The sequence below is a fragment of the Corvus cornix genome, chromosome 11 (assembly GCF_000738735.6).
Source record: "Corvus cornix cornix isolate S_Up_H32 chromosome 11, ASM73873v5, whole genome shotgun sequence".
Classification (NCBI taxonomy): Eukaryota; Metazoa; Chordata; class Aves; order Passeriformes; family Corvidae; genus Corvus; species Corvus cornix.
The window spans coordinates 2,111,116-2,137,903 of NC_046341.1; the positions used below are offsets into that span (position 1 = coordinate 2,111,116).

Genomic DNA, 26,788 nt, shown 5'->3' on the forward strand with positions numbered 1-26,788 from the left:
GTCTCCGGTTTTGCTCTCCTGGAACCACTGCAAGCAGCTTCTAGACCCAACCCAGACAGTGAGATGCTCCATCACCAAAATCCTGACTTTTTCATTAATTATCAGGTTCTGAGGGGTTGTTAGGACCAGCTCTGGCTGCGTCTGGGTGCTGCAGGGATGGGAGGATCGAGGATCAGGGCGCTCTTGTATTTGCTTGTTTCCGCCCACTGTTTAAAGTGCATCAACAATTCCTTCCCGGCAGCAAAACAAGGGAAGAGCTGGTACTTTTAAGGTAATTCTGACATCCGTGCTATGAATAGATCCTTATGGAAATTTGCCCTCGCTCGTCGGTTCCCTGTGCAGGAACCCGGGGAAGGCCGGGGTGGGGAGAGGCACCAGGCCGCGGCCATCGTGGCACTGTGGAATCCGGGAATGCTTTGGATTGGAAGGGACCTTAAAGATATCTCATTCCAACCCTCCTGGCTGGTGGTGGTTCATCCCAAACCATGGCTCAGCTCAGGTGAGGGGATGCAGCTCCTTCCCAGACAGGCAGGTCCCACACAGCATTCCTGCTCCATCCTGCTGGAGCAGCCCTTTATGTTGGCTTTTGGGAAATATTCCACATTTTGCCCTTCCTCAACCACTCCCAAGCCATTTGGTCGGTAGCTCCTGGTGCACCTGCTAAGAGAGGTGTCACCAGTGCCACTGCAGGGCTGGGAAAGTGGGACATGGAGCAGGACAGCCTGGCAGGGCCCCACCCCGGCAGCTCCCAGTGCTCCGCTTCCCTCTCCCCATGGCAGGAATATTTCCCAGCCCGGGCCAAGAAAACCCACTTGCCTACTCAGCCAGTGCTAACAATGCAAACACTAATTATATTTCCCTCACCTATCAAAGGATGATTCATTTTAGGTGAGTGGGCACGGAGATTACACAAGATGAACACCACCATGCGACTGCCCGGCCCTTTCGGGGTAGCCCTCCTGAGAAACAAAGATTTAGGGAGCATGTGGATATCCAGGATGGGGAGAGGACTGGCAGCAGGATGAGCCCAGTTCACAGCACACACCTCCAGCCTGTCCCATTCCCTCAGGGATGCTGGGCAGTGAGCACTTGGGATGGGGCTGGTCCCATCCCACAGCTCCTGTCTGGTTTTGAATCCCAGTTGTTCAGCTGGGAAGAGGTGGAGAGAGGAGGAAAACACTGTTGCCAGGGATGGAAAGGGCAAAAATAGATTTGGGGCTTCCTTCAGCCACCCCATCTCCTCCACCCCCACAGCCATGGTTTCAGCAGCTCAACCCAAACCCAACACGGAGGATTCCCATGGGAAGTCAGTAGCTACAATCCCAGCTGTCCCTAGGGTGAAGTCACTGAGCATTCCCAAAGTATCCGAGGCAGGAACCAGCTGTGATGTCTCCTGATCTCCGGGCCTGCTCGGAAGAGGGTCTCCACCCCTCTGCTCCAGATCCCCCCAGCTCCACTGCCAGCACCCCCAGCCTCACATCGGTGCTGATGCAGGTGCATGCAGCCCCTTTCACCTGAAGCAAGGGAGCAATTCCTGCTCCCTCCCCAGAGCTGGGATGAATCAGACGAGTGCTCCAACTCTGGCATCCGACTGAAGCAATCCTTGGGAGCCTGGTTTATGTAATATCAGGGTGCTCTGGAGGGGCGCAGGGGGGTTTTTGGCAGGAAGATAAGGATATATCAGCACTGCTGGGGAGGTCCGAGGGAGTGAGGCCACGGGGACAACGGGACAGCGCAGAGGCCGCGTGGCAGCCGTGCCAGGGACACGCGTGGGCTCCTGGGAGAACGGCACGGCGGCCTTGGCTGATCTGGGCTCCGTGTTGATGGACACGAATCCCCCGGGCTGGGGGAGCGGGATTTGCTCTCCCTGGGGGTCAGGGAGCGCGTGGGAAGGGCGTGGGGGGCTCGTCGGCGTGGGGGGACAGGCGTGGGGTGCGCGGCGTGTGCGGCGTGGGAGGTGTGAGCTCGGCAAGCTGCGCGTGGGGGCAGCGCTGCCTGCGCCGGCTGCGGGGCTGGCGGGAGCCCCCGGGCCACCGTGTGCCACCCCCGACACCCAACGGTCCAGCAGCCACACAATCACCCCTCCCAACACAGCGCTGGGGCAGGGGAGCTGTGCCCTTCCCCGCTGTTGTGCAAGGGAATGGGAAAACTGGAGCGAATCTGTGGATTCTGGGGCTCCCCGAGCCTCGCTGCGCATTTAGGGCCCCATCCCCTAGCCAGGGCTGGGGAGCTAAAAAAAATGATGTGCAAGGGATGAATATTTATCTGTGGGTGGCAAGTGACAGATGCTGGGGCGAGGATTCTTGGATACTTCAGTTTGCTGGAGGTAATAACTGGAATAGATTAATGAGAAACATCCTTCCCAACAGTTGCCTCGCCGGTGCCACCGCTCCTGCACACAGCGGCCTCTGGGACCCAAACACACAAAGTTCAGTAAGGCTTGGTGTCCAAAAGGCTGCCGATGCCCAGCTTTGGTGGTTTCCACCCAGAATGGAGCCAGGCAACTGGGAAAGGGATGTGGCCTCTGGGTGCTGGGAGCTGAGTTGGTGAAAGTGGCCTTTGAGGTGGTTCTGGCCCAGCTGAGGTGGGGGAAGCTGGTGTGGAGGAGCATCCACAGTTCCCAGCAGTCTGCATTTCCCCAGCATGGCATTCCTTCCTCCTTGGAAGGTTTGCAGAGTCCCACGGGGACCATTTTGCCACAGACCCTACCCTTTCCCAGCACCGATCCTCCTCCCTCCTCCCGAAATCGCAAACACGCGACATCGCTTTTGGGTCCCCGAGCACCGGCAAGCCGGGCTGGCCTGCCAAGATGGAAGGAGAAGCTCTTTGCTTCTGGTAGGTTCTCAGAAAATGCTGAAACTGCTGCTAAGCCACCCCAGTGTGGGGAAGCTGCCCAGGTTTCCCTAAAAAACGCTGCGCTGCAGAGGATGGGGAGCGTGCCGGGGCGGGGGCATGTGCGTGGCCGGGGACAGGGCCAGCCCTGCAACACCCAGCCCTCAGAGACCTGTAGTTAGTCCGGACTTGGGTCTGTCCTCCCTCAAACCTCCCAGGCAAGGGCTGGGTGCCAGGAGGAGACAGCACCCACGTTGGGAGCAGGCAGAACTCCCCCCACAGCCCCTCCTGACCACCTTGGACGTGGGAGACCGCGCAGATTCCCTGCCCAAGCTTTATTCTCGACTGAAGGACTGCTGGGATTTATCCATGCCTTCCAAACACACACCCAGCACATCCCAGCTCAGTCCCCAGCATCCTTCCAGGCAGCCTAAACAAAAGGTTGCAGCTCTGTTTTGCTTTGGGGGGAAACCACCGGCACGAAATTATCCTTAAAAATCCTGAGGTGGCTTCCGCCTCTCCCTGTGAGAGCACAGAAAAAGCAGCTGCAGGTGAGGTTGAACCTCTTCTCCCTGTGCAACCACAAAACAGCAAACTGCTTTTCCAGAGCAAGGTCTTGCAGCACCTTTCAGGAAGGCTGCGATGGAGCTCCCCGACGCTGCAATTTCCTCACCGTAGCCGTATGGAAAACCATAACGTCCTAAAAATAACCCGCCAGCCTGCTTTAGGAGGCCACGATTCCCGGGAAAACAAGGGGCCAGCGGAGCCCAGTGCCCCGGCTGCCGGCAGGTAGGCCTGCCTGGGATTATGGTGGCAATTCTGACTGTGGAAGTAGCCACAACCCAGGAGAGAGGATGATACAGCCACTTACAGCACGACACCAGCTGTTTCTCCCAGTTCAGCCCTAAAGCTTGTTAGCCCAGCAATTTTTTTGGGTTTGATCGCTCCAATTGGGTTTTCTTGTTTTTCCTCTAATCCCAGTTTCCCCTCAGCATCTCGTTAAGCCGTGTTGACAGCAGAGAAGAGCTCTGGTGATCCCTCTGAGCCCCTACGCTAAGCATTAAGCCGTAAACTAGGAATGTAAGACTCTTGTCTGAATTAAAGTCTTTTCCCTGGCATTATTGAGCGTGGGGCTGCCTTTGGAGGGGCTGCAGGAGGTGCTGAGCCCCCCAGCCCTGGCTGGGAGCTCTGGCAGCACTGGAGCTGCCCCATCCGCCCCGGATCTCCCCACACACCCTCACTCGCCTCCATCCTGCCCCGCGTTGCTCCCATGCAAATCCTACAGGTTCCAGTGGTGCAGTCAGAACTGCCAATCCCATGTGCAACTTGGGTTGTCTCCCCAAGGCCTGGCCCACTCCATGCTCCAACCCCTCTGGGCCAGAGCTGGGTGTCCCCCCACCAGCACAGCCCGTTCCACATCCCAAAAACCTGCGTGAGGAGGGGAAGGAGGGAGGTCCCAGCGCCCAGAGACCCCACGGAACATATGGGGCTACCTGTGGCAAAGAGCTGGGCTGGTGCCACGCTGGGCTGGTTCCTTCTCTCCTGCAGGGTGGGAGCATCCCTTGATCCAAGCCAGCAGGTTGCAAACTCCCAGACTCCAAGCCAAACCCCGTTTGAAGGTGCTCCCCACCACCCTCCACCCCACTGCCCCAGCCAGGAAGGGATCAGTGCATCACCTACCTCCATCCGAGTAGGTCTCTGTCCCGTAGCCATCCTGTAATCCATTGCTCCAGGTGCCTTCGTACTTGGCCCCGTTTCCAGTGCATTCCCGGACCCCGTACCGTCCCTTAAATCCATGGGTCCACTCTCCTTTGTACACCCACTTCCCTTTGCTCTCCATGCCAATGCCATGGCGCTTGCCCTGCGCCCAGGTGCCCTGGTAAGTGTTGCCACTGGGCCAAGTGTAGACCCCCAGCACCTCAAAGCCGTGACTCCAGGAGCCCGAATATTCACCTTGACCCTTCGGGCCGGTACAGATTCCATGGCCATGAGCCTTTCCGTCCTCCCAGCCTCCACAGTACGACCCTCCATCGTCAAAATTAAACCTTCCCCCACTGGACATGCATGTAATTCGGTTTGCAAATCTCCCAAAAGGTGAAAAAAAAAAAAAAAAAAAAAAAAAAGAATAGGAGAATAGGAAGAAATGCAGGAAATAAAATGCGAATGATGACTTGGGGAAAAAGAAATAAATAAAAATAAAAAAAATTAAATCAAATCGAACTCAATCGAAATCATGCACCAGATCCACGGAGCTGCTTAAGCCAGTTTCTTGTGATTATTCATTCTCTGGGAGTATGTTGAGGATCAGTTCTCTCTTCCCCTGCTGTGGAAACAGGATCATTAAAAAAAAAAAAAAAAAAAAAATAGCAGCAAGAACAGCAGCAGCTATTGGGTTTTGGTGCAAACGACTCCACCTAAAAACCATCCAAGGCAGGGAACGGGGGTGGGGGAAAAGGAGGAAAAAAAAAAAAAAAAAAAAAAAAAAGAGGCCAAATGCCAAGAGAAGGGAAGGGGGAAAAAAAAAAAAAAAAAAGGGGAAAAAAGCGAGCGCTGGGCAGCCCCGGGGCGAGGATGCTCAGAGCCCCCGCGGAGCCCCCCCCGCCGGCCGGGCTGGCTGGGGCGCAGGGCCGGGGGCAGCGGCGGGCGCGGCGGCATCGCGGGGCTCGGCAGCAGCAGCGGCAGCAGCAGCAATGCGGTGCCTCCTCCGCCGCCCTCCCGCACGGCTCCCGGCCGCTCCCGCACCGCGCACGCCCCGCGCCCCGCGCCCCCTCCCGCCGCCTCCCCCGCGCCGCTCCCCGCCGCAAACCTCAGTGCCGGGGGCCGCGCCGGCCGCGCCCGGCCCAGCCCGCATCCCGGCCGGGGGATGCTCGCGGCGAGCCCCGCTGCCGGCCCGAGGGGCTGCGGGGTGCACAGGGGGCCTGGGCTCGCCCCGCCGTCTCCCCCCACCCCCCCCCCCTTCCTCTCCGGCTCCCTACGGGGATAAATCCCGCTTATTAATGAGCAGGATCCTGGGCTTTCTGCTCTGCCTCAGCTCCCGGCGCCGGGCTCAGGGTGGATTTAAAGAGACAGGAACTGCGTCGCCTTCGCCTCGCAGCCCAGCAGGGCCGCAGCCCCCCGCAGCCTCCCGGGATGCTCCCGCATTTTTATTTATCGCTCCGGCTCTCCCCCGCTCCGCCGCCGCCGCTCGCCCACGGCTCCTGCGGGGCGGAGAGGGGCCGGCATCCCCCGCCGGAGCCGAGGGTCCCCGTGGGCAGGTGGGTGGGTGGGAGGGTGGGAGGACACCGGGAATGGGCCAAACGCCTCGTTCCGCGCCGCCAGCGCCGAGTCTCCGGGCAGACTCTGCTCCGTGCCGGGTCCGGCACACCGCAACTGCAACACAGATTATTTATTCATGAAAAGGCCGCGCTGTCGCCTCGCTCCGGGCTGGATGGCAGCGCTCGGGATTTACGGCAGCGCTCCGGACTGGGTCCCGATCCAGCTGGGCTGCGGCGCTCCTCGGTCCCCTCCCTCCAGCACAGCGCATCCCATCGGGGTCCTCCCAGTTCCTCCCAGTCCATCGGGAGGCCCTCAGCGCTCTGGTCCGCAGATATTGGGGCTTTTTCTCCCTGGGATTTTTGCTGGAGATGTTGGAATCCTCCCCAGGCAGCGGCGGCAGCTCGCGTTGTGCCTCCGGAGCACGCGGGGTCCTGCTGGTGCATCCCCCTGGATCTGAACGTGCCGAATCTTTGCGGCACCGGGATGTGCGTGCGGGTCTGTGTGCCTGCAAATACCGATATATTTGTGTTCCTACACCGGGGGATTCACACACCACTATAAAAGGGGGAGCTCTGCTGGAGAATAATTAAAAAGATGCTCACAAGTGCTTATAAAGCAAAATCTGGGCGATGGAGAAAACCTCGGCTCTTCCCCAAAATCTCCACGCACCGGCTCGGATTTGCACCCTGCCATCGCCACCAGCGTTACTGGAGTGGTGGTTTTGAGCCAGACCCAGCCTGGCCAGGACTCCGAGGAAAAAAAATAAACTGTGTAGCTGCTGGTGATGGAAACCCGCGGGATTCAGGCTGTGCATCCCCTCTGGAAAGGCTGCCTGTGCTCAGTACCTGCCTCACTGCCCACCCACTGGGAACTTTCAGGCTGTGTCTTCCCACTCAGTTGTTTTTTTTCTCTCTCGATGCATTTTCTTGTCCATCCATGGAAACACATCACCACCCTCCTCTGGAAGAAAACCTTCCTCTCTCTCTCTCTCGGAGCTGGAGGGAAGAGATGCAACTGGAGTGGGTGGAAATTTTCCCACTGAAGCATTTCTTTCCAGTAGAAAATGTCTTTTCAAACTATGCTGAGTCCTTTGTGAATGCAAGAACTGTGCTCATTATATATCAGGGGACTTTATTGTTTCTTTCCCTAAAAATCCCACACTCCAGGTGCTGCATTTTTTGGCAACTGCAGACTCCCATTTTTTTTTTCTTCATGGAGGGAGAATTTGGATGGAAACCCCCAAACTTTCCAAGAAAAACACCAGAACTGAAGTTGCTTAAATGCATATAAAAATTTTGGCAGGGAACAAAAGAAGTTCCAGTCCCCTTCTGTTGCTTTCTCAGTAGTTTCAGACAGTTATAGTCGGTTTACATGTTAATTAGCCAATTAATTATTGGCCAGCTATTCCTTTGGGGGGCATTTGGTGGGATGTAGGGATCTGAGGCAAACACCTGTGTGTGACACCCCTCTGACCAACGTGGGATGCTGCTCCTCATAAAACAGGTGCTTAAAGTAACAGCAAGTTTAATGGTACCCGGTGAAAAAGGAATTCCCGACAACCTGCTGGGGGAAGAGAGGAGAATGGGATCCACTCTCAGGATGGTGTGTGGCTTTAAAATGAGGGTTATTTTGGGAACAGCACCTTTGTGGCCGAGGAATGGGCAAGTTCCACTCTAAAAACGCAGCCTCGAGCAAATCTGGTCATGAGCTGATTTGGGTTTCTTGGTGTGTCCCCAGCCTGTCTTGGTGCCCCGTGGCTGGAGAAGAGGGTTTGGTCAGAAAGGGACGTTTTGGTTATTAAAGGATTTCAGGTGGGATCTAGGAGGCTCCAGAATTTACCAGAAGCCACGCTGGAAGGCAAATAAGGCAGATTGAAAGTGTCCAAGGCCAGGCTGGATGGGGCTTGGAGCAACCTGGGATAGTGGAAGGTGTCCCTAAGGGGTGGAAGGAGCTGAGCTTTGAGACCCTGTCCAACCCAAACCATTCCACAATTCCATGATTGTGGGATGGATTCTCTGTGGATTCTCTGATGAAGGGACTGGATGAACAATTAGAGGTGTCAGGGTGATCGTGGTGTGGTGGCCAACCATGACACTGCTGTCCCAATGCTGCAGGGGGACAGGGATTTTTCCTGGCTGGAATTCTGCAGCCCCGTGTTATAACCACCCTCTCCACTTGATTTCCACTCGTGCTTGGAGGTCTTGACCTGCCAGTCCTGCCTGGAATCCCACTGGGACTGGCTGGGAGCAGATGATCTCCCTCTCCCAAGCACCGTCCGGTTCTGAGTTATTAATAACAAGGAAATAAATGATCCAGAGTGTTTCTGGATCAATATCCCAGGAAATAAAGCATGAGGCAAGAAGGGTCTGCAGCAGGAACTCGACACACTCTGCTTCTTTAAGCAGCCACATCCATAATATCTAATAAAAACCTTGGGATCACTGGGGAATTCCGGCTGAGCGATGGATGCTGGAGGTCCTGAGCTGCCAATATTAAAATATCCTTAGAACTTTGGGGGGAGGGGGAAAGATGATTTCCTAATGGAAAAAAATATTGTCTCCAGCACGAGGGAATTCCACATTTATCCTCACTCCAGCAGGTGAAGGTGGATTTCTCACCGTACCAGGCAGGGGCCTTCATGGCTTGATTATATTTGTTGTGTGCAAATAAAGTTTAAAGCAGTAATATCTATAAATCTATATATTTACTTGCCACTTGAAAAGGTCCTGTTTCCCAAATCAGAAAATAATTATGAGTCAGATCAATTTAGAGAAGGACTTTAAGTGAAAAATGTGTTGAAAAGGGAGAAACCTTTGAGAATATTTTACCCCAAATGCAGCAAAGCAGACAGGGATCTTTGTTAAAATAACCAACACCACTTGGAAAGGAAGGGAAAGAGCTGCCAAGACTGACACACAAAATACAAACACACAAAAGGAAGAAAAGGGAAACTGGTTGTAATTAATAGACCTCAGAAGCTGGGGAAATTAAAGACAGAAGGATATTTTCCCAGAGTTTTGAGCAGAGGGGTGATCCTACGTGGAAATGGGAGGTTTATCAATAACACAGACAAGGCAGGAACACTCAGCGAGGGATTTATCCTGGTATTTAGTGGGAAAAAAGGAAATACTTTCCAGGAGTGCCCAGCAGCATCCAGCTGATGGAGCTCAGTGTTTTCAAACCAGCAGATCCGAACTGAGGGAGTTGTAAAGGAGGTGGCCAAGGAGCTGCCTGGATAGTTAATGGAGGTTTCCAGTAGGTCTTGGAAGAGCCACTGGAAGCACCAGAGGACTGGGAAAAAGCCAGCACCACGCCCACGCTCCAAGGGGGGAACAGGACACGGCGGGGTTGAAGCGTTTCAGGCTGGGAGGTTTCTGAGACAATTACTGGAACCACAAACGCTGAACTGGGTAATTAAAAGAGGGCGGTGCCATGGCAAAAACTGGTAATTAGAGAGGGGTGGTGTAATGAGGGGCAAAGAGGAGTCTGAGGGAAACAGGCAGTGGAGACCTCTGGCTTTCACCTGTGGGGGGATGAGGATGTGAGGTAGAGATAATCCCACCAGTGGAATTCCTCAGCCTTCCACACAGCCCTGGGCTTGGTGCCTGCCACAGATTGATCAGGAAAAAATACAAATCAACAGGGCCTGCATTAAATAGATTAAATGACAAAAGTGAGAGAGCCCAAGGTTCAGCTGTAAACAGGGAGCGAGCGCCTGTCTGGAGGCACCGAGCGGAGCAGCTCTGGGATGGGGAAGGATGGAGCTACAGGACAAGGGGGAATGGTTTTAAACTCAAAGAGGAGAGATTTAGATCAGATTAGGAGCAAATTCCTCCCTGTGAGAGTGGGGAGGCCCTGGCACAGGGTGCCCAGGGAAGCTGTGGCTGCCCCTGGATCCCTGGCAGTGTCCAAAGCCAGGTTGGAGCATCCTTGGATAGTGGAAGGTGTCGCTGCTCATGGCAGGGGGTGGGACTGGATTATTTTATTATCCCCTCTAACCCAAACCATTCCATGACTCTGGGACTGAATATCCTGCCTGTGCCACCTGCATGGAGGCAAAGGCTGGGGTTCAGAGCAGGCAGGAAGAACGAGGAGTTTATTCCCTATCTCCAGCTCAGTGGGACTCCCACTTTTGGCAGCACGAGAGGAGTCAGTGGTGGCTGCAGAATCCTGAAGCAGCTGGAGGGATCAGAAGCCCTCTGAGATGGCATCAAACTTGATACAGGTAGAGATGTTTTTGAATAAACAGGGCACCTCCCTGGCTCGTAACTTTTTTGAGGATTGCTCACCTTCCACACCTCTCCTGGGATTAAACAGGTGCTGCAGCCCCCACCAAGCACAAGAGCCAAAACACTCCCAAGGTCTCCCAACATTAGTTTGAAATGTGCCGCTTTGCAAAGTGGAATGATCCATTTTTGCTTCCCGCTCCATCCCTGCCCCAGTGAATTGAATTCCAGGAGTGTAGCATCACCTGATGTTGCCCCTAAGTTTTCTCTTCTCCACTTGGCCTCTGGCTAAATTACCCCCAAAACCAATTAAAGCCCAGAATGATACTGCAGCAAGCAGAACTGCTGCTAATCTTCCGGAAGACTGGAACTTATGGAAGTGATTGAAATGGTTGGAAATTACATTACTCGGACGAGGTCAGCCTTGGAGTTGTAAGTAGCATTTTTCTTTTTTAATATGTGGCTGCTTCAATGCTAATAATCCCACAGGTCAGGAAAAGCCAGGACCTGGGTTAAGCAGAAAGGAAAACTCCTGCGTGTCCTTGGGTTTTTCTGCGGGGCTGTGAAGAGCTGAGGAGAAAAGGATGAAACGTTTGGCACCGTGCAGCAACCCTGCGAGGGGAAATGGGTTTGCAGGGAGAGGAAGGATGGGGCTGGATAATGGGCATGTTCCAGGCATGTGGGCAATAAATTACCTCGATTGTCTTCCCCGTGCTGGGCATGGGCTGAGTGCATTCCCTGGTCACCGCCTGTATCGCATTAACCTGCTGCACACAGGACGTGTCTGTTTATCCTGCCAATTACTGCCAATCTAATCAGCTTGAGCCGGGTAAAAATAGAGCCAGTTTCCGTGTGGAAATCAGGAGGCACAAAAACAGCAGCAAAGAAGCTGATCCTGATCAGCCAAGCACATGGGAGGGAAGGTTGGCAGTGCCGGCAGCAGGAAATGGGTTGGGATGGTTTTTCCTCGTGGGCAGGTGGATCTTTTCCCCCCAGGGCTGGATTTTCCCCAGCATCCGTCAGGCAGCCTGAAGGAAGGAACTGGGGAGTGTGGGAATCACCGGCAGGCCGAGAGCTCCTCGGAGTATGGATGTTCCATGTGCTTTCAGGAGACAAGGAATAGGGCTGGAATCAGCTGGAACGGACACACGAGGGGGGCTGATGCCCAGAATAGAATCCTGGAATGGTTTGGGTGGGAAGGGACCTCAAAGCTCATCCCATTCCACCCCCATCCATGGGCAGAGACACCTCCCACTGTCCCAGGTTGCTCCAAGCCCTGTCCAACCTGGCCTTGGACACTTCCAGGGATGGGGCAGCCACAGCTGCTTTGGTCTCACTACCCTCACAGAATTCTTTCCTAAAATCTGATCTCTTTCAACTAAAAACCATTCCATGATGATGGATGGATGGATGGATGGATGGACAGACGGATGGATGGATGGATGGAGGGATGGATGGATGGAGGGATGGACGGATGGAGGGATGGATGGAGGGATGGATGGAGGGATGGATGGATGGATGGAGGGATGGATGGATGGAGGGATGGATGGATGGATGGAGGGATGGATGGAGGGATGGATGGAGGGATGGATGGAGGGATGGATGGAGGGATGGATGGATGGATGACTGGATTTGAGTCCCTGTGTGCTGTGGAACACACCCAGCGGCTGTGTTTGGTACAATCAAGCTGCTATCCCATGTAAGGGCCTGTGAAGGAGGTGTCATCCAAGGAAAAGAGGAGCAGCACACGGCTCTGCAGGTGGTGGGATCCCATCCTCCTTCCCTCCATCCCTCTCTGATGTTTGCTGAGGGACAGAGGTAGATTTTTTGTGATCTTGGAAACTGAAAAACCAAGGGAAAACAGCGTGATTTCCCCCCAACATGCTTCGTTTGCCCTTTTACTTTACTGGATCACCCTACAAAAAATGAATGTTGATAAATCCCAGCTCCATTTCCAGAAAGACACAGCCTGCCACAGGGGGTGGCCCTTTTTTGCCCTTCTCAGCCCAGCTGGAAAATCCCCTTATTTGCAGGGACGTGGCTTCCCCAGCCTCCCCCATCTCCCCCAGTTTTCCACCCTGCTCGCCTGCCTGGAACTCTGGGATACCCTCAGCAGGGCAGAAACCCCCAAGATGACCAATTTTCCACAGCTGAAAAATGCCTTTGAGTAAATCCAGGGTAGCCAGGCTTAACCAAACCAAGCAGGGCCTTCATTTCAAGGCTCAGAATTTTCTGTCTGAGCCCGAGGAGTGGGAACACTGCCGATAATTAAGGGACATCTGTCGCCCGCGTGTTCCCGCTGGGTTTGTCAGGAAATGCTGACATAATGTGAGGAGAAGAAACCTGCTTTGGAGCAGGGCTTGGCATGCTGGCTTCCAGCTCCAGCCTTGCCACGGGCAAAGGCTGCTCCTGCCCGATGTTGGGAAGGGCTGGAGGAGCTGCTGTGGGACCCAGGAAGGGTCACGTCCCAAAGCTTTGCCAAACCTGGAGCAAAAGCCATTTCTGCTCCCTCTGTCCCACCTCAGCCTTGAGATAAGGTTGAAGCTGCATGAGGTTAAAAAATAAACAACTTGGAGGGTGTTTTTTTTGCTTTGAGGGCATTTGGGGTATTTCCTGCCAAGAGCTTGGGGTTTTTTTCTGGCTTAACAGCTACAGGAAGTTGGAGTTTTTTAAATTCTGAAGATTTTTATAATCCAGAGAAGTTGAGGTTGTGGCTGCACCATCCTTGGCAGTGTCCAAGGCCAGGTTGGACAGGCCTTGGAGCAACTTGGGATAGTGGAAGGTGTCCCTGCACATGGCAGGGGGTGGAATGAGGTGATCTTTAAGGTACCTTCCAACACAAACCATTCCAGAACTGTGTGATCCCTAAGAACTCCAGGACTGTGGGAGCTGGCATTTGCAAGTATTGGCCAAATGTGTTTTTTAAAATTATTCCCTCAAGCTCCCAGTGGGCTGAATCCTCATTTGTGACATCCCTGATGGGGAAACTGAGGCAGGGACCAAGGCCACGCTCACTCCTCTGGTCTAACCCTTTGGAAAAGGGGCTGCTCTGACCCTTGGGATTAGAATCTGCTCTCAGAGGAAGAAATAAACCTCAACCAAGTATTTTGGCACCTGACAAGAAAGCAGGGCTCCCACTCTCAGTTTAATGGAGCTGCTGATGCACGAATTCCTGTGTGAATAATGGATGTTTGGAAATGCTTTGAGCACTGTGAATGGGAAGGACACTGTTACTTCCCTGGGCTCTGAAAGCCCGTGGCAGAAGTTCCCAGAATTGTTTGGACTGTAGCAATAGGGATTTATAATTCATAACAAAGAAGAAATGAACCAAGAAGTCACAGTAACGTAAAAAAGTTGACATTACTCATATTCTTTTCTTATGAACTGCTGTCACACAAGAGTGTCCAAGGACCTTTTTTCTGGGTAGATAAATACCTGTGGAAGGATTTATTCCATATTTGATGTAGGTTTTCAAGCAATGTTTCCTTCTTGCAGCCTGTTTTGTAGGGATTTAAACAGATGCAACTTCCATCTGGAATAGCGTGTCTGGGCTGTCCGAACATGAGAAATTCCTGTGCTTCCCAAAAGCCAGAGCTGAAAGTTATGCTACACATTTCATGCATTGGGTTTAAAGGGGAAAAAACAAGAGCAAAGCACAAAACAAACCCCCAGAAAACTCCAAGGCAGATTCGTGGGGTTTCAAGATCTGCTTAAGGAATCAGCGAGCAGGATTCAGGAGCAGTTAATAACAGCCTGTATTACAGGGTACCTATTAACATGGGATAATCCAGCAGGAAAAGAAAGGGCGAGGGATAAAGGAACGTCACCCTACAACAATGAGACCTTCAGAAATCAAGCCACGAGAGTTCTAAACCAGATTAACTCGGCTGTCACTGTCAGGCGCCGGTGCGGGCACAAAGCAGGAGCAGCAGGGATGGGGAAGAGCAGGATGTTGGGATTTTCCCAGGGATGAGAGGCACACCTCGGTCCTGCTGAAATAAAGGAGCCCAGGTGCTGACAAATCCCAGTGGAAATTGTTCTGAAGTGAGGGAACTTCTGGATTTGGACTGAAACTCATCCCAGACATGATGGGATGAACGGAGCTCCCCAAAAGGAGCGGAGCTGGAGGCTGCATTCCCTGTCCTCATTCACTTCTTACCCAGCTGTATTTCCAGCCAGGAATACAACCTTCCCTGGCTTTCCACCTCCTGGAAAAGCTCTTCTCACAGCCACCCCAAGCTCCTCTTTTACCCTCTGCTCTTATTTCCCAGTATTGCTTGACCCTTCCCTTCAGACTTCCTCCATGATTGACAGGATTTTCAAGACCCTGTGAATTTTGGATGGATAATTCTGGAGATCTCGGGGTGAAAGCTGGTGCCAGATGAAAACCTGCTTCAGTTTGTCACTTACCTTGAATGCCCCATCTTCATCAGGAGACTGAAGAGCAAACAGGGGGCTGAAACATTAAATTAAGGGGCCCAAGTCAAACTCTGGAGTGAAAAGCCTCCAGGTTATTTGTTGGAAGAGAAAATTTGGAAGGAACTGGCTTTCAATCTGCATGCAGGCACCCAACTGATTAGCAGAGCTGCTGAGCACTCAGATTTGGCCTTCAGCTCTGGATTTATCGATCCTCAGTGCTCACACACAGCTCTGGAGTGCTGCAGAGCAGCCTCTGCTCCTCCTGACATGTTGGCAGCACCCAGCCCCGACAGGATCCATCCCTAAATCTCTGTACAAGTCTTCCTTCTGGGCAGTGGGTGGTAGAGGGATAGGTCCCAAAATGGGGAAATCACATCCTGGGAAAAACCAGAACCATCTGAAATGAAATCCTGGCCCAGCTGAAGTCAATGAAAGTTTGAACAGGAGGTCTCGCTCCGTCTGCAACAGGCGCCTGCCCCAGTGTCCCAAAAACCCCTCCTTAAACAAGAGCAGGCTGCCCATGGTTCTCATCAGTCTCAAGTACTTCCTATGTTTATTTCCTTGGCCCAGCCCCAGCTTTGCCAGTTGCTGCTCTGTGCACTCTGCTGGCCCGTGCTCCCTCCCATGTCCTCACATGTCCTGGCATCCCTTGCCATCCCAAGCTGCTGAGCTGGGCCACTCCGAGCCCTGAATCCCATCCCATCCTCCTCCCCAAATACCTCTGGTTTATATTTACTCCTCAGAACGCTTCGGGATCATTTTGGGAAGGAAGACTCTCCAGCAATGTAAGATGAGACCATCCCTCAGTGGCTCTTCCCATGAGGGTGTGACTGCAGCCCAGGATCCTGTTATTCCCCTCCCATGAAATCAGAGATCAGGGACCACAGACTTGGGGATAGGGTTTCCTCTTGCCCCTTGGCCACAGCAGCAAGGAAACAGCCAGGGATGGGCTGCCCAAGCTCTGCATGGGCTGTGTGTGACCCACAAAATCCATCCTCGTGACACCAGGGAAGCCACCAGGACCAAAAGGGTGACCACAGACAACACCAGCACTTGGCCAAGCCTAGTTTTATTGCAAAACTGCAGTCTCAGACAAGTCTCCTGCTCCTTTACCATCCCTGGGTTTTGTCTGTGAGCCAGAAGTAATTGCCAACACACGATCCTGACTTTTGGGTTCAGAATCACCGGATTCCTCCAAAAACCAGGGAAAGAAGCAGCTGTGAGCTGGCTGCTGACACAGCCCTCACCCACCTGCTCAGGACACCGCTGCTCCTGCTTTGTCCTGAATTCCCAGTCAGGAGAGTGAGGATCGGTCTTGCTGGGTGGCTCAGGGTCAGCCCTTCATCCCATCTGCTCTGGATCACCCACTGTGACCTGGGACAGGAGCAGACGGCTCCAAACCTGAGCCACGTTGGCTGAAATCCACGGGAAAAGCTGTCAGGATGCAATGCAGAGTCAGGCAGCGCTGGGCTTTGAGATTTAGATGTGTTCCCTTCCCCGCCCTCACTGCAATCACCTGTAGCTTTCCAGACACCGACCCCAGGAAGGTTCCTATCCCCTCATTAACCACAACTCCACGTGCTCCAGAAGATCCCATGCTGGACAGGCAGGTGGGGAAAACGATGCACAGGGATGGATGTGCCCAGGATCTGCAGAGGCAGGGCAGGGACAAAGATATCTCGTGTTCCAAGGATTCGTCTTCCTTTTTCCACATGTCAGCAGCAGTGTCCCCCTGCAGCTGCACCACAGAGGAAGCGGTGTCCACACTGCTGGGAGGGACAGGACACAGGGAATGGCTTCCCACTGCCAGAGGGCAGGGATGGATGGGATAATGGGCAGGAATTGTTCCCTGGGAGGGTGGGCAGGCCCTGGCCCAGGGTGCCCAGAGAAGCTGTGGCTGCCCCTGGATCCCTGGCAGTGTCCAAGGCCAGGCTGGAGCAACCTGGGATAGTGGGAGGAGTCCCTGCTCCGGCAGAGGGTGAAATGAGAGGAGCTTTAATTCCCTTCCAACCCAAACCACTCTCATTCTATGACTGATCCCAATAGTTCCACCAACCCTTCCACAAAATTATAGAACTTTGTTTTTCCAAAGGTTCAAAACCAAGCAACACACTTTTAAATCTGCCTTGTCTGCTGCAAGCAGCTCAGAGCTGAGGATATTCTGCTCCTCCAAAGGGGCTTCTTTGGGATGGAGAAGCAAATCCATTTGATAACTGGGCTGTTAGCTGAGGTTGGGTGATTTTCGGCAGACTTGGAGCAGAAGATGAGGCCCATCCTTTACTGTCTGTCCTCACCACTACACCCCGAGCACAACCAGTGGCAGCCACACAAACTGTTGTTTTCCACCAGAACTACCCATTTTTTGTGGCTAATACTCGGGGTGTTTTTAAAACGAGGACTTCCTATTCACTCCAAGTGTGACAGCATTCCAGTGCCCAGAATCCTCTGGGAATGCTGAGATCTCCTGCTGCCCACATCCACTTCTTCAAAACACACCTCTGCCTGCAAAACACCCCCAGTGCAGTTTGGACGATGCTCTCAGGCACACGGTGGGATCCTTGGAAATGTTCTGTGCAGATCCAGGAGTTGGATCTGATGATCCTTTTGTGTCCCTCCCAACTCAGAGCATTCCGTCATTCTACGGTTCTCCTTTAGTTGGGCAGTACAAGAATGGGGTCCAAAAATGGGTATGGATTTGCCCAGTCCCGAAATGTACGGCACAAACTCGTGTTTTCCGCGATTCCTGGGCTCTGTAGCAACAGTAGGTTCCTGGCACCCTCTAATGGAAAAGCTCAGTCACTGAATCACCGTCTCGGGCTGCGAGTCTCGGCTCCTGCCTTTCTGTTTTTAATCCCGTATCACAGGAATAACTCCGAGCCAGGCACGATACACGGCGTGCCAGGAAGGACCTGGAGAATGTGCTGAACAAATGTCAGGGCTGCTCTGGGGAAGGAGAGGCTGCCTGGTGCTCGCCCCCGACGCCGGGAATCCGGCACGCACAGGGATTGCTGCTTTACTTATGGAAATGCAAGGGGAGAGCTCATCAGCGCTGACATTTGGGCTTTGTTTGTGAATTTAAGGCGCATTACTCGGGGGCTAATCATGTTACATTGCCTGACCTTCCCTTTCCCCCTCCTCTCCCTCGGCCACATTGAGAGGGTGGAATTTTCTAGGATATTTTTCCAAGTTTGGCATCCTGGAAGTAGCTGCAATCTCAGGTCGGCCTTGGCTCTGGAGCCGGTTTGTAAACAGAATTCCTGGTTGAATTATAAGGTGTTTTGAAAGCTTGGGTCTTGCTAGAAAGTGACACCCATAGCCAGGGAAGCACTCCAAGGATTTGTCCCCAACTGGGGGGGGACACCTGACATTTAGAGGCACAGAAAAAGCCGGGCTGGAGGCAAGCACAGCGTTCCTGTCAGCCTCAGGCCAAGGGGGCAGGACGCTGCGGCTTTTGGCTTCTTGTCAGGAGCTGGGATTCAGGCTGAGGACCCCAGGGTGGATCATGGGGAAGAATTGGCTTTTCCACAGGCGGCTCAGCGAGATCCCTGCTCAGGTAAAGCATGGAATGTCTGCCGAGTGAGAGTCTGCCCCTTGCTGAGCTGCCAGAGGAGTGGGGTAGGAAGCAGGACCCAGCTCATCAATCTCACCCTTGTCCTTTACACTCTGTACCCAGAGACAAATAAAATCATTTAAATAACTGTTTAATAGAGGAAAATCCAATTCCCAGCAAACGCTGCTCCGTGCCAGTCTCAAAGCTGTGGAGAGGAGCTCGGAGTCCTCGGAGAGGGGCTCTTCATCAGGAACTGGTGCGACAGGACAAGGGGGAACGGCTTCAAACTGAAAGAGAGTGGGGTTAGGTAGGATATTGGGAAGAAATTCCTCCCTGTGAGGGTGGGGAGGCCCTGGCACAGGGTGCCCAGAGAAGCTGTGGCTGCCCCTGGATCCCTGGAAGTGTCAAGGTCAGGTTGGAGCAGCCTGGGGTAGTGGGAGGTGTCCCTGCCCATGGCAGGGGTGGATTGGGATGAATTTTAAGGTCCTTTCCAACCCAAACCATTCCATGATTCAATGATTGGCAGCAGTGTGCAGGAGATTTCAGCCCATCAGGTGGCATTTCCCTTGGCAAAAGGCTCCCAAAAACCAATAAAAGCCAAAGAAAAAAGCAAACAGCCCAGAGCCTGGCAAATGTGCCAGTGGTGACATGAAGAGTTTGACACTCCCATGGCTACCTGGGCATTTTTTGCCTCGCAACACAGAGCAAAAACCAGGCTGAGATGTGCCAGACCATAAAAACCATACTGGACCAGTATTCCCCGGTATCCCCTGAGGATTACCTGAGCCCCTCAGGTGAATTTTACCTGTAAGAGTAAGGCACAGTCAAACACAGACCTCTGGAAGTGAAAGCCAGTCCTGAAATTCAGCAGGTCTCTTCTGAAATCCCTTTAAAACCGTTTTACTTTTAGAATCCCAGTTTCCACAGCAACAAGACACACAGCTCTCTGCGGAGTTTGGGGCTATAAATAACCCCAAGATCTATAGTTGTGATATTAGCTATGAGGGCTTAAAAAAAAAAAAACGAATTGCATGTGGTAATGAAGGGAAAAGCTCAGCGCTGAAAGGAAACAAATTTAACGAGGAAAAGATGGTTCCTAACTCAGTTTAGAGCACAGCTTTGAACAAAGGAAAGCTGCTCCTGGTAAGATCCTGCCTTTTCTGAGAGTCAGATGGATTTCAGTCGGATTTTTGGGAGCAGTGCTTTACAATCTCCCTTTTACCTGTGTTTAAACTGTGTTGTCTCAAGAAAAGAAGGGGGAAATGGCAATTAGGTGTGGTTTTCCCAGCCTTGCTCGTTGTGGGGAAGCAGTCAGGAGGTAACACCGAGCCAGGTTTAAGCACAGCCTGACCCTTGCCTGCCCCAGCAGCCCCTCCATCCCTCTTTGGGGAAGGATGTCTCCATGTGCTAACTTTAAACCAGCCTTTTAATCCTAATTGCTCCTCTGATCCGGGAGGATCAGGACCGCCCGCAGGGAAGATGCTATTCCTCGGGATGCAGTCAGAGGGCAGGAATTTGGTCTGCTGGCCCCAGAGAAGTGCTGGCCTTCCCCCTTGACATCAGCGTGTAAACAAAGGCACAATCCCATGAGGGAGGATAAATATTGGCCGCGCTGGAAGCAAAGAGGAAATTAAATAACCATCACATGGCGTAAAAAGCAGCTCGTCAGGGGAGGGGGGGACTGGTGGCTCGGAGCTGGCAGAACAGATTTGTATACAGTAGTGAGGAGGAGGAGATGAGGAAGGAGAAGAAAGGAAACACAAATCAAAGAGTTATTTGGAGTTTCCTCTCTTACAAGCAGAAGGTCCGTGTTATTCAAACAGACGCACCGCATGTCACCAGTTTGCTGCTGTTTGTTATTTTAAGGATGGTCTTAGGAAGAAAATAAATTCCACGCCGAGGCTCCTTTATACCCATTTTAGGCAGTCTGTGGAGATGAGCCCAAAGAGTGGGGTTGTGGAGATTCCTCCAGGCTGAGCTGCTGGTACATCCTCTGCTCTCTCTCCAGGAGGGAATTTTAGGGAATTGCTGGGAAGGAATCCCACAGCAGCTCCAGCTCGGGGCAGGCTGGGGCAGGAACCCACCAGCAGCACAGTGGAGCTGCATCGCTGCTGCTCCTTCCCAAGGGCCCCAAAGAATTGGGAGAAAAAGGTGGCTGGCACAACATGGATAGGCAAAATCCAGCAGAACCTGGAAATGGGAAGCTGCTCTCTGGCCAGCAATTGCTACTCAGTCCTGAGTGGAGACACCTCTGCCTGGGGCTGGGGGGACAGAGGACTCTGCAACAAGAGTGGAATAATTCATTTAAATGTGATCCCTTCAAGTCCAACCTGGGATCTGAGCATCCATCTGGGTCCTCTCTGGCCTCACCACCAGCTGGAAAAATTCGGTGGATGATGATCTGCAGTGGTGCCTCTCCAAAGGAACTGGCCTTGCAGCCTAGGATAAAGCAGGGAGCAGAACGACGTTGGAGTGTCCCCTGAGCCACACCAGAATCAGGGTTTGTTTCTCCTGAAGGTGTTGGTTTGTCCATGGGGAGAAAAGTGAGATATAAAACACATTTTTCTGCTCCCCAACACATGGTCTGGCAGAGATCTGCTGTTGATGTGACACAGGCACCAGTTTGATGTCTTTTTCTAATATTACCACACTCGGAGCTGTAGGAATTTCTGGTGGGAAAGAACCAGCACAAACACTATCCATATACAGGGGAAAAAAAAAAAAAAAAAAAAATGCCCAGCTGCAATTGCTGGGCTCAGAGTGCAAATATATAATTCCAGCACCTCCTGGCCTAGTGACATTTCTGGATGGATTGTGTTTTCCAAAGGGTTTTCAAGCTTCGCTCTTCCTCTGGATAAAAGCAAAGCAAAAGGAGACATGAAAAACCTTTCCCTTCAGAGAACACATCGGGCACAGGACACGCCGTGGGACTGGTGGAACATTTCTGTCCCTGTGATTAACTGAGCAGCACGCAGGACATTTCGGAAGCTGTTTTAATAGAAGGCACAAAGAATTGGAATCAGTAAGAAATAGTAAAAGGAAAAGAAAACATGAGGCATTGCAGAGGGAGCAGGCACCAGGCCCATTCTCTGAGGGCTCTGTCCTGCTCCCACTGAAATCAAAAGGAGTTTTAGAGTTGGCTGCAGTGGGAACAGGAACAGTCCTTAAGGCACTAATTAGTACAGCTGGCTGAATAATGCATAATGAACAGTTCATTCAGCTAATTTCATCTCTTTTTCTATTCATGACTTGCCCGTGAACCAATCCCAATTTTCTCATTTTGGTCGTCATTCAGAAGCTATTTGTGGGTTTCTTCAGGAAATCATCCCCAGCGTGCATCCCAACATGTAAATATTGGGAATTTGCACAGAAGTGTTTAAGTGTGGGACCTGCAGGTGGGACTGGGGACATCAGCTCTCTAAAGGTGGGCTGGGAGAGCTGGGGCTGCTCAGCCTGGAGAGGAGAAGGCTCCAGGGAGACCTTAGAACCCCTCCCAGTGCCTAAAGGGGCTCCAAGGGGAACTTTGGACAGGGACATGGAATGACAGGATGGGGGAATGGCTTCCCACTGCCAGAGGGCAGGGAGAGATGGGATACTGGGAAGGAATTGTTCCCTGTGAGGGTGGGCAGGCCCTGGCACAGGGTGCCCAGAGAAGCTGTGGCTGCCCCTGGATCCCTGGCAGTGTCCCAGGCCACGTTTGAGCAACCTGGGACAGTGGGTTGGAATGGGATGAGCTTTAACTCCTTTCCAACCCAAACCATTGTTTCATTCTTGCCCAAGCTGATTTTCTACAACCAAGTGCAGCAAGAATTTCAAATGTTGCAAAGAAACACTGAACTTTACATCCATATTCAGGACATCCTTGGGCACTTTCCTTTTCTTCCTCGTCCTTTCTCCTCCAGCATTTTAGATGGATCTAGCTGGTTATTGGAATACTGACCCAAGCAGCGAGAGAAGAGATATGATGTGAAAACACCCCAAGGAATGTCACTGGAATGATCAAGTAAATACTTCCAGATTTTTCTTTCCAGCTCTGAAGTGTTTTGGCTTTAACAAGGAGTAAATTAACATTGTGTAATGGATGGGGGCTGGAATCCGCCTGTGGATCACAGAGGACAACTCCATGCTAGGTTGCTGCCCATCCCTAATTTGGTAAAGTCACCCAAAATGTGACTTTGCTGGGGTAAGATTTAAGTAAGGAACTATTCCAAACAGGAATGCAAAGGAAATAGCTGCCCTGTGATGGGGCAGGGGGGCCAGGCTGAGGCATCCCTGTCCTTCCAGCCAGGAGAGGCTGGGACAGGCCCAAGCACCGGCAGGGAAAGACAGAGAAACCCAAATATGTTTCTTTCGCAGCAGTTCCTGAGACAGATACACGGAGCGAGGGAAGGGAGCTAGGAAATGTTTTTGGCAGCCAGGCACTGTGGATTGTCACGCTGAAGGACGTGAAAAAGCCAGAAGGGCATCCTGGCTGTCCCAGAGGAATGTGCCAGCACTGCTGGAAGGGACACGGGGGACACACGGGGCAAGGGATGTTCAGGGCTGCTCACGCTTTGAATTTTAAAAGGTGACAGACGAGGCAGGGCGTGATTGAGGGGGGATCTTCGCTGAGGGAGAGGAGAGCCAGTCTCTTATGCCTCCAGCTGGAAAAAAACCTCTGGAAAATCCGTATTTACAGAGCCTTCTGTGCGTGTCGGGGTCCATCGGCAGAGGGCAGCGACACTCGCAGGCACACGCTCATCGCTGGCAGCCTTCAATCCATCCCGCTCCTGCTGCTGCCACAGCAAGGACACCTTCCCCACCCTGCCCAAACCAAACCCGGCTTAATCCTTGAAAATCAAACCCCAAGGGATGCTGCAGACCCGGCATCTGGCCGCTTTCTGGTTTGGGGTCTGGGGTTTTTTTCCCCCCTCTTCCCAAAGCCCACGTGGTATTTTTCTCTGAGCTTCAAAGCCGGGATTTGTTTGTTTTTTCAAGCCCGAGAGCTCCGATTCCAGCATCTGCGTGAAAGCCGACAGGAAATAACCCGTGTGCACAGAAGTAGTTGGGAGAACGTGCAAGGGCAATATTTATCTTCCCCTTCCGTGGATCGGAGTGGAGACACGCAAGGCTCCAGCTGCTGCCACTCACTGCATCCCGGCAGGAAAGGACAGGGAGGGGTTTGGCGTGGAGCCGCAGGGTGAAAGGATTTCGGTGTGGGTTGGGAGAGCTGGGCGTCAGGCAGGGCAGAACGGCAATGAGGAGGAAGGTTTGGAACAAGGCAGCCAGGAAGGGGATAAAGGGAGAGGAAGGGGATGATCAGCGTCGGGAAATTTGGGAGAGGTGGGATAGAGCAAGGAGGTAGCGCTGAGTATCTCCAAAGGAGCCAGCAGCTCCTGGTGAAGGGCACAGAGATCGCACTCTAAACAACCCAAAATTGGTCTGTCAGCTTTTATGTTCATCCATGTACAGAGTGGGCTTTCAGCTCAGATCATCCTGGGAAAGCATTCCATCCCAAAAAAGAGGGAAAGCTGGTTTGGCATGGAACCCACCCGGGGGAAGTCTGCCCATCACAGCTGACTCATACCCGAGACAGCAGTGGGTTCATCCCTGGCTTTGCAAGTCATTTTGGTAGAAGATCTGGGATTTCCAGGCTGGATTTCTGGCAGAAGTGCTAAGGTTTAAGCCACATTTAGGAGGTTTAAAATGTCAAACGTCATTAAATGGGCAGAAGTTTTTGCAAGTGTTGAACAGCCTCCTAAAGGCTCCTAAATGTGATGGGAAAAAGCTCTGAGAAGGTCCCTGTGGAGGAGTTCTGTGGGCTGGGAGCATTGGGCACTTGATGGATGTGGGTAACTCAACTGGTCTTTTATCCAGCAGCCTCCCAAACAAATCTCCTCCTTTTCCATGGTAGAGATTCTTATTTCCATTGTCTCTGTGGATGGACACAGGAGTGAACGATCTCCTTTCACACTGGACTCAGTTCCCCACCTCACACTGAATTATTTCAGTTAATTTTTATAGGCTTTTGGCCGTTCTGTATCATGTGGAGTCAAACTCCCAGGAAGGATTTATCTGGGTGGATTTGGCTACAGTGGCTTTGAGGTGCTGCTTGAAGGGAAAGAAGCACTTCAGCCAAGCTCCTTGGTTTAACAGGATTGAGGAAATCCAAGCAGGAGAATTCGGACCCTTACAACAGCAGGTAAAACTGAGGTGTTGAAGGACTGGAGCCTCTCTCAGTCCTCAGCTGCCTGCAACATGCAGTAACATGCTCTGCATGCTCTGAAAATACAAAAAGAGGAAAATTAGTTGTTTTTTACTGATTACTCCGGCACAGAATCTTTCCCAGTTGTTTCAAGCATGCACCAAGAGAGTTTTCAGGGAGAACAGGCAGGACATGGGATGATCTGGGGGTGAAATGAGGAGTTTGGTGTCCTGTGCTTGCAGGAGGAACAAGGCTGCACAGGCACCCCAGAACGACCTTCACTCCCAACCCACTGCCTGGACAAGTGGTAACATGAGCTCTTACACAGTTGATTTATCTCCCTGAAGGTGATTCCTGGCTCTGCCCCTGGATAGCCAGGAATTCTTGGTGACAGAATTATATGTCATGCCCCTTTTGGTTCCCTCAGGCTTCACCCAAAGCCACTTCTAATCAGAGAAAAGGCTCCCAGTTCATGTAATACACTTCAGGTTAGGGTTTGTTTTGCTGTCCGGCATAAAAGACAAAAAACTTCTGGCTGTAAACCACAGAATCACTCTTTTGAAACAAAATTCTCATTCAAACTTTTATTTAAACTCAGGCTTAGATCTGGTTCCCAAGCAGAAAGTTTCAACCTTCTTCACCTTGCTACAGAAACCCGACTTTGAGCACAGCGTGGTGCTTTCAGGATGGATTAGTGGATAAAGGATGTGCTTTCAGGATGGATAAAGACATCAATATAAGCAGAAAGGCCACCAAAGAACTCATTGTGCCCATGCCAACAGCCTGGCCCGTGCTAGAACTCAATGCAGACCTTTCCTAAGGGACTGAGAGCACTTCCTCTGTTTTCCACACATCCCTTCCTCCCATGGACAAGGCTGGGCACGACAGGAAAAGGAAGCACATATGGAAGCACTCCGTGACGGATCACTGCAAGGAAAGGACACAGAGAGGCTGCGGGATTGTCAAGGACCCTCTCTCAGCAGGAGTCTGCAACAGAAGCAGGGCTGTGTCTCTTTACAATGTGTGACATTATGCAGCCCCCGTCTGTGTCCTCTGCCTGCTGACTCCTGCATTTCAGTGGGACTCCAATAAATGCAGTCGATGGCCCGCGATATTCCACAGGGAAATAAAAAAGGATAAACTACCAGCATTTGGAATGTTTGTGGTGCAGCAGTTCGTCTCAGCAAGGTGTATAATGAGATTTCCAACAAAGCATCACCCAGAGGAATGAGACCTTTTCTCTTCTGTGATACCGACATAAGTGGTCACACAACTCATGTGACAGCCCACATTTGGGCATCTGCACATCCCATAAAGATCAACTCGAGATAAAATGCAATTCTGCGTTTAAAAACATCAATGTTGAGTCTTTTGTTAATCTACGGCACAGCAACATTGCACTTGTGAAAATAAAACACACGGTCCATCTTCTGAGATTACCATCATATAAAAACCAAGCCTGGACTAATTCGCTGCCTGCCTGGGGCTGCATTTAAAAATGTTATTCCTGGCTTGTCCCACTTAAAGATCTTCACCTGTGTCATTCATCCAGCTGATGTGCAGTCTGGCTACTGGGCTACCACAGCCAAGCAGCCGAGTCCCGTGGAAAAAACACCATGAAAAACAGAAATTGTGCGTCCACCTCTTGGCCGCCTGATGCCGTCCGTGCAATCCGCAGGCAGATCTGCAGCCGACAACTCTGCTAGAAAATGTGCATTGCTACGTCGCTGCCAGCCAGAATCCCGGTTTAGAATGGAGAGTGGGAATGTGGGGGGCGAAAAAATGATCTTTTTGAGAGGTCTTTAGCGTCTCTTTTGTTTCCACACTGTATTTAAAGACAATCTGGAGTCAGGTGCCAAACTGGCGTTGACTGCGGGTTGGGCTGGTGGTGGCTCAGGGAAGCACCTCTGCCAAAAGCGTTATGGGGGTTTTGGCATCACCGCCCAGCAGCAGCTCAGGCTGCATCCCTGAGGCTCTTTGTCATCCTAAAACAACGGCTGAGGAAGGAAAGCATTGTAGGCATTCCCTTTTCTACTCCATAAGGCTCCTCGTGTCTGGAATGAGGCGTTTAGACTGAAAAGGCAGGGAAAAGGCACCTACTGCCCCCGGGGGAGTCAGCAAAGAGCACGGGCAGCACTCGGAGTCAGGGGACACACTGCAAATACACCGGCCATGAAGGAGAGAAGGAAGAAGGTGCTTACACACGATTTGGGATGGCAGGATGCACCTCGAGGCTCCTCTCCAGCCTGCAAGAATAACCCTGCGGGGAGGACAGGAACCCCAGGCCCAAACCCGTCAACTCTGACAGGTCAGCTGGAGCAG

General features: G+C 52.3%; 2 protein-coding genes across 2 annotated transcripts in view; one reads left to right on the forward strand and one right to left on the reverse strand.

Annotated features, from left to right (window-relative positions):
- Positions 1 to 4,970, reverse strand: part of JPH3 (junctophilin 3) — a 50,746-nt gene extending 45,776 nt beyond the window's left edge. Inside the window, 1 exon segment of the mRNA XM_039558185.1 lies at positions 4,513 to 4,970. Within this exon segment, the coding sequence (XP_039414119.1) occupies positions 4,513 to 4,894 (382 nt within the window). The 5' untranslated portion in view covers positions 4,895 to 4,970.
- A 21,668-nt stretch (positions 4,971 to 26,638) lies between these two features.
- The window catches only part of ZCCHC14 (zinc finger CCHC-type containing 14), a 50,426-nt gene continuing 50,276 nt past the window's right edge, over positions 26,639 to 26,788 (forward strand). The window contains exon 1 of the mRNA XM_010403616.3: positions 26,639 to 26,659. Within this exon, the coding sequence (XP_010401918.3) occupies positions 26,639 to 26,659 (21 nt within the window). The remainder of the gene's footprint in view (positions 26,660 to 26,788) is intronic.